General features: G+C 57.4%; 1 protein-coding gene across 1 annotated transcript; it reads right to left on the bottom strand.

Moving 5' to 3' along the window:
• Positions 1-1,263: 1,263 nt before the first annotated feature.
• BESB_037740 (seryl-tRNA synthetase (SerRS2)) lies at positions 1,264-9,810 on the bottom strand (the record flags this gene model as incomplete). The annotated part of the gene is made up of 13 exons (XM_029362360.1): positions 1,264-1,719; positions 2,173-2,289; positions 2,590-2,669; positions 3,161-3,257; positions 3,824-3,943; positions 4,465-4,539; positions 4,952-5,017; positions 5,415-5,507; positions 5,949-6,043; positions 6,532-6,632; positions 6,940-7,232; positions 7,779-7,896; positions 8,417-9,810. 13 exons carry the CDS (start codon positions 9,808-9,810, stop codon positions 1,264-1,266), a joined length of 3,105 nt encoding a protein of 1,034 aa, XP_029221325.1.
• Positions 9,811-10,909: the final 1,099 nt, after the last annotated feature.

The following is a 10,909-nucleotide window of genomic DNA, read 5'->3' as shown; positions in this document are numbered from 1 at the left end:
CATAAAACAGGGACGTTGTCATTGGTGTTTCTCTGCTTCTGCCAGCGTCGCTATGCGAATCGTGTTTTACGTTTTGCCAAAGCATGGCAACGCACTGCAGCGTACAGAGTTCGTTGACACAGCCATGTGTGCTCGAGCCGTTCGCGGCCACGAGTGTTTCATGGCGCTAGTGCGGTATGCAGTTTTCGAATCTTGTCTTGGAGGTATATTTCTAGAATATTAAAGATGACTTCGTTCAGAAGATACAGACAACAAAGTTCCTTCGGTTGCAGGTTCCATGGTGCACGAATCCCTTCTAGCAATATCCTGGTGTGCTGTAAAATGGATAAACCATCACAGACAGGCTGCGGGCGGCAAACGCCCCATAATTCGGCATACACACTAGGTTCGCGGTCACTGTGGGTCTTAACTCTAGAGAGACACACTTACGGAGCCGCTGAGAGCACGGCGAGACAACCACAGCCGTAGTCGCGCACGGGAACACACTGATATGTTCGCGTCAGGTCGAGGTTTGTGACATGTGAAGCAAAGTCGGTATTCTCAAGCGAGACTGGCCTTCAGTTCTGCAAGTCTGTTTGGCAGCGGCATGCAGGCACGTGGATACATCTGCTTTTCCAAGCAAAATACCCGTGAGCCTGTAGTCTAAACAGAGATGCGGATACTCTCACAAATAGAAATGCCGGCAGCAGCACTTTTTCAGTGTCTGCTGCCGTCCCGAGCACGAAGAACAGTCGAACTCGCCGTGTGCTTCACTCAGTAGCGGCGGAATTCCGAAAGCAGACTACTATTTGAGTATATTGTAGATATTTTCAAATATGTAGGCCTGAAGCGGGCCACTGTGCGGGCAATGCAAGACAGGGAAGCCGCGTCGGGTCTTCCGCAAGCGGATGTCTGTGCCGTGGCAACAGGCAAGCTGATCGCCTAGAGGGTGGAAGTTGCCTGAAGAGGCTCCGAGCAGGCCGCACGCCTCAGACGTTGGTTTCTCACGCGAGTCCAGGACACTGTGCAATTTGTCGTCTCTGCGGGCTGCGCCGAAACCGGACTACCTCACTCTCTGTGTGACCTTTCTCGCCGTCGCCTTTAGGTCCTCGTGCGGGGCTGCATCCCTGGCGCCCCTTTTACGCTGCAGTCCATATTTGCTCTGCCCTCTCTGCGTCGCCTCATCCCTCCGGAGCGACTGCTGACAACCGAGTCGCGTCGTTCTTGATAAAGGTCGCCAGCGCGCGGCCGTTCGCGGCGGGTTTCCTAGTGCAGGCTGCGCAGTTATCCCTGCGAGGTGTGCAGATGCTCCCTCTTGAGGAGGTCGCTGTTGGCGAGGAGGAACTCGAGGATGCTGGGCACGTCGCGGACGCCGTCGTACAAGATCACCGGTTTCTTTCCTCGCTCCGCCTCCGGGGCGAACTCTCCATGCGGCTGAGCGGCGGCGCCCGGCGGCAGACCGTAAAACACCAGCGCCGGATAGCCATCGATCACAAGCAGATCGGTCAGCACGGTGTCGCGGTCGTCCGCCTCCCAGCGCGCGAAAGCGTCAGCTGTGCGCGTCGCGACCGGCGTGGGCGGCCGCAGCAGCGCGTCGCCGTTCTTCGCCCTAGGCCCCGCCCGCCGCTGAAGCTCCAGCAGACTCCGGTGGCTGACGACGTTCAGGTCCTCGACCTCGTTCGCGCTGCCGTCCAGCTCCGCCGCAACGAAATTGGGGACGTGCGCGAGACGCGCAGCAACCTGCGCTCACCGCCACAGCCGCGGCTCACGAAAGCGACACGGGGCCAGTTCCTTGCAGAGACGCAGGGAATAAATGGCGACACTGTGCAAAGTGCAGATTCACGCGTCGCGGGAGCGGACAGAGCGCCGCACGTGAAGCGCAGAGCGGAGAGCCGCCGGGAGCGTCGCTGCACCGACCCCACCCGCAGAGACTACCGCAGTCCACAGATAGAGAGGAACCGATAAACTGAATGCTGGTGTCTGCCGACCGCATTGACGGAAACAAGAAACACAGTTCAGTAGCTGTAGGCGGACGAACCCATCCACACATGCAGCCGCCCGAGCAGCGCGCCCAGCGCCGCGTTCAGTCTCTTCAGCTCTGATTCCCGCATGGATCACCGACCTGCCGCCCCGATGCTGGAGCGTTCAAGACAAGACACATCGAAAGACGGCCACCGCTGTGCTTCTACGCACCTCTTCGAAAACCGGTCGCAGCTTGGCGCTGTGAGCGCACCACGGGGCGTGCACAAACAGCAGCATTTCGACTTCTGGACGCGTCGCCAGCTGGAAAAAAGTAGAGCCAACGAGTTTCTGCGAAAACAGAGAAACGCACGCGCCCTCCCCTCGTATGTTTTTACCCCGTCCGTTCGGCGCGCCTCAGCTGATCCTCTGGCCTTGAAAAATCTGAGACGTCGAAAAGGTCGCCTCAACGCGCACGCACGCTGCGACAGGGCGAATGAAGCTTTTAGATAGATCTCTCGCTGTCACCCGAAACGCGTCATTCCACACATCGGAGGGCGTTTTCCGTCTTGCTTGCTCGAATTCCAAAGTCCACTTCAACTCTCGGAGCGGCTTTATTTGCCACGGAACGGTTTCGCTTCGGCGACTCACGTGAATGTTTCCTCGCAGAGGCACAGTCGGCGGACGCTCGCTCTTCCGCAAGGGCTCGAGCGCTCGCTGGAAATAGGCCGCTGCCCAAGAAAGAGAAAAAAACGAAAATAACTGCGATCAGCAGGGGCAAACAGCCCCGAGCCAGGCACATACGAGGAAGTGGAGTCTCAACAAAGTAAAGACGGAGATGCGACTTGGAAACGAGCCAAAACACCCAATGAGCAGAGCAAACCCGACAGAAGGAAGGGGCGGCGAACCCACGGATCGACAGCGGAGCTAGTCGCACCCCTGTCTGCACATGTACGACGAAACGGAAAACGCAGAATAGCTAGTTCAACGGAGAAGCCGGAAAAGAACTATATAGACGTCAGTTGCTTGGCCTCCACCAATCTGCGCACGCCTCAACGAACATATGCACACGCCTATGCAACATACGTGAAGGCAAATACAAACGTACACGTAAATTTGTAGATCAACAGATATACACGGATAGTCATTCTATAGACATATATATGTATGATTTTAAGGAGACACGATGAGACAGAGTTACGCTTTCTGTCCCTGCACTTACATATAAAGCGCCCCAGACTTGCGCGGGTGAGGGGCCCCTCCGAGTGGACGAATTGGATCCTGGAAATCTGCGAGGCTGCATTTTCCACGATGACAGCCTGCAGAGACATCAAAAAGAGAACAAACGGCTAGCTCTATAGGCTGCTAAAGACTTGCAAAGTGTGGGCAGCCAGACGCGGTTGAGCACGCGTCACCCTATTTAAGGGATCTTCGTGGCGCTGCATACTCTGAGAGATCCCGACGCATGCAACATGAGCGTCTCATAGACATGTGCATAAGCAGCTGAATGCCGCGGCAAGACGCAGAGCGTCTCACGACACAGAGAGCTGTGTGATGATGCCAAGGAAGAAGAAGCTCTAGAAAATGAATGATGACAGGAAAATCCGCACGGTCGACTCCAATACAACATCTGCAAGTATATACATAGATATAAACATGTATATAGATAGATAGAGAATACAACGAGGCGGTCCTATCGCCGATTGAGTCTGCCTGTGGAAGTGAGACACACAGCAAGGATGAAACGGAGGAAAGTGATGCAGATGGAAAAGATGAGACACAAAGGAGTTGCCCCGACGGCTTACGCGACCTTCGAGCGGAGGGACTCGCATATCAAGGAAATACACCGCATTAAGTTCGGTTTATACGTGAGTTCGCCTCTTACTGCTGGCAGCTCTCCGCGGCGCAGATTCAAAAAGTTCATCAACTGAGCGGCGAATGCGCCCTTCGAACCGCTAATCGCCGAGAGCAGGACCGAGCGGTGGGCTGCCGCCACATCGTGCAGCTGCGAAAAAATGAAAGCGCAGGCTCGGGTTCTGGGTGTCAAGGCAAAGTATGACGAGTCAAAAAAGACAGGAGGGTTGAGAACGACGGTAAGGGACAGCAGCTCTGCCGCCTCGCGCACGTAAAGAAAGACGAGGCTGCATCGGCGAGCTTTTTGTCGAGTTGGCAGGTAGGCAACGGCGTCGCTTTGCCTGTCTCAAAGTGGAATTTGAAGAGAAAAAAACATACAAAGCATACCCCCCTGATTTCGAGAACCGTTTCTTTATACATCTTTCTCTACGAGGCGACGAAGGAAACCGGATGTGACGAAAATGCTGAGAAAGACGAAAAAACACGAAGAAGACGCGCGAAAAGACGAGAGTGAAGACGCAAGCAGGCCCGCGCGGAAAATGAAGGACAAGGCCTCCCTATTCTCTTTCGCTGCTTGGTAAGGCTGCAGCTGTGCCGCAGCACATCTCAAAAATCAATTCCAGGTGAGACGCAAGCGAGCGGAAAACGGAGACGCAGAAGGGAAGCACTCACCGCCGCCTCCGCTTGCATGCCTTCCTCGTCGTCGGCTCGAACCAGAAGAAGAAGGGGCCGGCCGTCGGCGAACAACTGCAGCAGAAAGAGGAGAAAAACTGAAACCAGTGAGGACAAAGAAGAAGACCGCGCCCCTGGTCAGAAATTGACCGTCAGAGAGATTCAGTGAGCGGCAACGGACTCAGGCGGTAAACACCGAAGACGAAAGCAGTCCGAGAGTCGAGAGAAGAGCGGAAGCGACGCATGAGGCGCAGGAACGGAGAAGCGAAGCGAGAAGCCCAGGCACGGGTGAGAAGGAGAGGGGATAGAAGAAGCTTCGAAAGACACAAGAGACAGCGCGCTGAGCTCAGGCTGAGTCTCCCCATAGGTGCTTGGTTGTTAGAGCAGAGAAAAAGTGGAGAAGTTCTGCGAAACTAAGAAACACCAAGCGACAAGGCGACTTTGCGCATAGGCCGTTCAAGTCTCCGCTGCCCCTTGCTGCGCTTACATCGGCTGAGGTGGATGCGTCGAAGAGCACAACCGCGGGGAACCAATGATCGCGCACGAACTGCGCCTGCCAGGAAAGACAAAAGAGGGCGACGTCCGCCGGAGAATGGAGAGGGAGGCGGAAGTAGAGCTGACTTACTGTTGAGACGAGTGAGGACGGGAATCCATATATTACGCTAGAACAGGGCCGATGTGGAATAATCTTAATGTAGTAGGATATTGGAGCCCTACACTCTTAGCTCTGCAGAAAATCGAGTCCCCTGGATGGAGCTTGCAGGCGCGACACAAAAACAATCGCCTCATCCTTGAGCGGCTGGACAAGTTCGAGCCTAGGATATTATCGTCTCTGGCGTGCGTGACGGAGCAGCATAGAGGACGCTTCCCCAAGCCGAACGCAGAGATCCCAGCACAGTAAACGCAATCGCAAGTCTGCACACTGAGCCACGCGGCTCGGAGCAACTCACGATTTCGTCCTCATTTGGCGCGGCGGAGTTTCCACGGAAAAGAATCTTCGTCTCGCCGTAAGGCCTGAAGAGCACGATCTGAGGCGCCTTCACCTGACCAAGAAACGCGGCAAAAAAAAGAGCGAATCCGACCGAACGAGTGGGAGGTAAGAAACTGCAAACTCCATCGCACAGAACACCCCAGCGAGTTTACCGGGAAAGCGAACACAAAAGGAAGCGGAGGGCAGAATTCATCTGAGGCACCAAACAGCGCCAAATGGAATAACGCCATCGAAAACGACCGAAGAAGATAGCGGGTGAACAGCATGGCACGACCTACGACAGCCACCCCCCACGGATTACACACAAAACCCACGCGAAGGCGACAGAGCGAGAGGCGCCGGAGACGGCCAGCGCTTCCAGGGAGACGCGAAAAGGCATCGCCTCGAGCGCTATCTGTGAGCTAACGCACAAGGCAACAGGACGAGAGTTTTGCAACTAAGGACTCGAGAGCACGCACAGCGAGGTGCGCGCCGGCTGCCGTCTGTCGCTCACTGCAAGCTTCTCGGCGACTTCCGCGCTGCTGCTGATAGCAGTAGAGACCTCCAAGATCTTGTGCGCCGCCCGCAAAAAGACGTCTTTTGCCGCGCCTGGCGAACGGCGAACACACACCGGATTCACCAAGATAAAGATGTGTGCGAGCGCTCAGCAGCAAACGACGTGTCTACGCCGCGCCGGTGCGCAGCAAGAGATGGGAAGAAAGCTTTCCAGCCTAACTGGATATACTGCCCTCTTGCGCTTGCACGGCAAGAGATAGGAGGAGAGATTTATATGCTGAATAGATTTACGACCCGCTTGCGCTCGCCGCTCCACACGAGCATAAATGTCGGTGCGAAGGCTTGGTCAGCGGCTTCTGGCAGTGCTCCTGTCCGCTGCCTTTGAGATTTTTCTAAAGGCAGATGTAAGTCGATTGCAGCACGTGCTTGTCTGCGGCCCTCAGTTCAGGCCCGCGCCGGTCTATTACGAACAGAAGCAGACCTGCCGTCAGCTCCCTCGTCGAGCGCAGGACGGAGAGGCCAGCGCCACGCCGCAGCCTCGCAGCTGGCGACGCCGACAAAAAGGGGGGGAAGGGACTTACTGCCGTCCTCAAAGAGACCGAGAAGTGTCACCGGATGATCGAACAGAAAGCGGTGTGCGGCGTCAAAGTCCTTCAGAACATACGCGGCGGGGCCTGCATTCCTACACAGGCGCAGCACGAAGGACGAGATACACGCATGAAGTATTTGCCGAACGAAGGAGGAGACACGGGCAAGCCAGCCGGCATCTGCACACGCGTCATGTGCGTCTCGCTTCGCCTCTTCTCTGTCTTCTGTACCCCCGCGGCTCTCTTCCATCCCCCTCCTTTCTTTCGCATTCTTCCTTGTCGTGCTGGCTGACTCTGTTGAGAGTCTGGCTGATTCTCTTCTCCAGATCTCCCCCCAACGTCCTTCTTCCGCGTCTGGCCCCCTGTGACCTCAGCGCCGCTCGTCCGCTCTCTGCTGCTCACTTCATAGCCCATCTGACGAGGTCATCCGCTCGCTCTGCGCCGCCGTAGATCTTCGCCTCCTCTCTCGCCCTCCCGCCGTCGTCCTGTTTCACTGCGGACGCAGACGCGCGCTGTTCGCCGGCGCTTCGCGAAGGCGCTGCGGAAGCCGCGGCAGGCGATGCGGACGCGGACGCAGGGGACGAAGAAGAGGGCGACGCGTCGCGCGTGCGAGCAGCCGAGCCAACGAGCCTTATCTCAGGGACGCCGCTCGCGTGGAAGCGGCGGGCGAGCTCCTCGTTGGCGGCGGAGTCCACCTGAGGCGCGCACGCGACTCACACGCGGAACGGCGGTAGAAGCGAGCCGAGAGAGGAAGGCAGAGACGACGGGGAAACGCGATTCAGGAGGCGACGACACGCGCGGCACAGACGACAAAGTGACCAACACAGGCCACAGCGGCGGACGCTGACTGAGCCCCCGGACGCGCTGCAGAGAACGTGGGAACGAGACGCAGAGGGCCTCCGCGCACATCTCGACAAAGCCTCGAACACTACCCACCACGGCGAGGCCACTTCACTCAGAAAGCCGCGAACCCCATCATCTATCCCCTGAGGCAGCCGCAGCCGGAAGCGAAGGCAGACGCGGCTGTGCATATTTGGAGGCATCGCGAGGAAACGCCGACCGGGCGTACGCCCCTCGGCCGTCCTCCAACTTCCTTCACATTTGCCGAGGCAACCCCGACTGCAGACGCTCTAAGCAGTCTAGCGCACTAACGCAAGCGGGCAGGGCGCCAAGAAGACAGCCGAGGTAAGAAGAAGCCAGCCAACACTGTCCGCTCGCCTGCTGAGGTCGAGAGCGCCTACCGTCGCAACGCGGATTGGCGGATGGAGGCGCCTGAGCCGCGCGGCCGCGTCAAAGACTTCTGGGAAGAACTTCTGGCACCGCTCGCACCAGGGTACGAAGAAGAAGACAACCAGCTGCCTGCAGACGGACGCCAAAAACCGAGCACGAATCGCCGGTGAGCGCTGGACCGCCCATCTTCCCCCCCCCCCTCCCTCCCCCCCCCCCCCCCCCCCCCCCCCCCCCACACACACACACATAAGGCAGGGCTCTCTGCCGTAGACGATGTCCCCCTCTACAGCAGCCCTGGCATTGCCGCAGTAAGGAAAAACGGGGAACAAGAGAACTCAGTGGGTGCCGGAGACGACGGCGAAAAAAGACACCTCACGGAGAGAATACGCCGGAGACCCACAAAAGCATAATGCCGGTCGCGAAGATGCATGCCTGTCTGCATACGTTTGTAGTGTAGTGTTAATATCGATGCCATGGCTGGCGGGTGCTGAAATGAAACAACGGGGAGCAAGACAAGCAAGGAGGCTGGATATGGTAGGGGTGGAGCGCGTGGGACGAACGGGAGATTCAGGCACCCTGGTTGCCGCCTTCGAGGTGGGCGCTCGAAGCCAAGCCTGAGAGCAGTCGAAGAACTGCAGCAGCCTCTCACCTGTGCCTTCTGAGCAGCATTTGAGAATTTTCTGTTGTCATGGTGAGAAGCACCTCGTCGCTTCCCTCCTCGTCGTGAAAATACTCTTCGCTGGGCGATCCGCCAGAGTCTGTCAACCGCGCATCTTCGCTGTCATCGGCAAATGACGCGGTTTCAGGTTGAGAAAGGGAGCCCGACGGGGGAGCGGCAGGAGAGCGGGGAGAGGCTGGAGGAGAGAGATCTACTGAGAATGAATGGACTCGAGTGGATCCTGGAGTTTCCAAAGCAGGCAAGTTTTCGGCAGATGGGGACGAAGCGGATGGTCGCTGCAAGCGGGCGCCGGAAGACTGGGTCGATTGGGCTGCTTGTGTACTCGGCATACCGTCCGCCCTTGTAGAGTCAGCCGGCTCAGGCACCCGAGGAAGAGCACGCGCTTCACGTCCGCTTCTCTCTTCGGAAGTTGCAAAATGCCGCCGCGACTCTGCAGGGGTCGCCAGCGGCGAATCGGCAATGTCGCTGCCGGCTGCAGCCTCATGCGGTCTACGCTGAGCTCCGCGCGGGTCTCCGCCGCGGGGCTCAGATACATCCTCGCCAGCCGGGAGAAGTAGATCCAAGCTGTCGCCAGCCCGCCCATCTTTCCCTGCTTCATCCGTCTCCCCTGCTGCATCGGCCTCCCCTGCACCACCAGCCTTTCCTACTTCATCGGGCTTTGATGGCGAGTGATCAAGCGAAGCCTCCGCAGGCCAGCCGTCACTGAAAACCGAGGCGAGGTCACCGACATGAGCGGGAGACGCGGCTGGAGCTTCAGGAGGCTGTGACTCAAGAAGGTCGACAGCGGATTCAACCGCAGCGGGGGAGTCACGAACTCGAGGAGGAAAAACTGAGGGTACACCGAGGCGGGGCGGCTGCAGAGATCGCTTGTGTGTGTGAGGCGAACGCGAGCCTCGCAGTTCGCGTGGAGAGATGAAAAGCGAGGCGAGAGTCTCAGATGCAGAGTTCTGTGCCGAAAAGGACGGAGACTGGGACGGACATGTCTCCTGGGCGGCTGTCCTACTCGACTGGGAAGGAGTTCCTGTCCGAGGAGCTCGGGGCTGAGACGTTGGGGGGACAGGCCTCGCAGGAGACGCTTCCTGAAGGACGTCATCATCGGAGGTGACAGAAGGGCCAGCTGGCTGGGCTTGTCGATGTGCAACTGCATGCAAGAGGGATATATACGGAGACTGTGGAGCGGTTGCCTGCGCGGCTGGGCCTCCTTCCTGGAGGAGGCCCGTTGGCGACGGGGCATTTCGGAGAGTCAGAGCTAGAGACAAAAGCAAGGCAACAACAGCTGCGGAAGCGGGGTCGCGTAGCTTGCAAAGATGAAAAAGAGGAAGGAAACGTCCCGGGCGTCCAGAACGATCGACCTCACCTGCCATTCTGGCGACAGCAGGGGAGGACGGTGGCTGACTGCCTGCGAGAGGTCGGGACCATCCTGCACACAGAGGCACTCTCTCCTTCCTCAGACGCGACGCGGCATGAGAACAGTGAGGGAAAGCCTTATGCTTCGCCTGAGAAAAGCCCAAAGGAGTTTTTGTGGGCTGAAAAGGAAGTATGGCCTACAGTTTTTTGAGAGTCTGCGCCGTCCAGCGTGCCATCGCAGCGGCAACTTTTCGTGCGGCGTTCCTCTAGGACTCGGTACTTTCCGTCTCACCTATTCGACGCTGAGGTTTCGTCATACCAGTGCATCAACTGCGTGTAGAAGCGTCAACACAGTCGTGCGAAAGTGATCTGTTCTAGGCAGGCATCGTCCGGACGTGTGTAAATCGGCACCTCCCGCGCCTTAGGCACGCCTCAACACAGCCCGCGCGTGCTGACGCTCGGTTCTACCGCCCTTAGTAGGAGTCGCTTCTCGTAGGCGGTTTTCGCGCGTTAATCAAGCAGAGACCTCCACAAGGCAGGGAACGGCGCTTCTTTACTACTCAAGCAGACCCTCCCCCTCCCCGTGTTCGCAATGAGAGTGCGTAGACCGCGGCTCACAGCCAGGAAGTAGAGCGCAGATTCGAAGGCCTAGCTCCGTCCCAGGGGTGTTGTTTCATCGTCTTTCGTCGATGGCTGCTTAGTTAAGCACTGATCGGGGTGGGTCGGCCGACTGCTTCCCAGGGTTTCCACACGTAAATATATATATATATATATATATATGTATATAAGCGACTAGTTGGGTACCCGTGGCCAGAAGTTGATTTGCGTCAACAAACGGTGGGGTGTGTTGCAAAAGAGCGGCAGTAGTTACTTTGCAGACATTTCAACCGCATGTGCCTTGTGGGCTCTGTATTTCAGTGTCACGTTCCTCCGCGCCAAAGTCGTTCTTAAGATCTCACGGCATACTTTCATAAAGCGCAGTCCTGGAAGTGCTCTCTTCGCGTTTGGTGCTTATAGCAGCAGTAGGCAAGCAATTCAGCAAGACGACCATACGTGACGGGTCAAAGTTGCAATCACGACCCCTTATGGAGGGGCAATGGCGGTGTGTCGTCTACA

This window comes from Besnoitia besnoiti, chromosome II, assembly GCF_002563875.1.
Source record: "Besnoitia besnoiti strain Bb-Ger1 chromosome II, whole genome shotgun sequence".
Classification (NCBI taxonomy): domain Eukaryota; phylum Apicomplexa; class Conoidasida; order Eucoccidiorida; family Sarcocystidae; genus Besnoitia; species Besnoitia besnoiti.
Note: the sequence above shows the minus strand (reverse complement) of the source record. Positions and strands in the feature narration are given on the sequence as shown.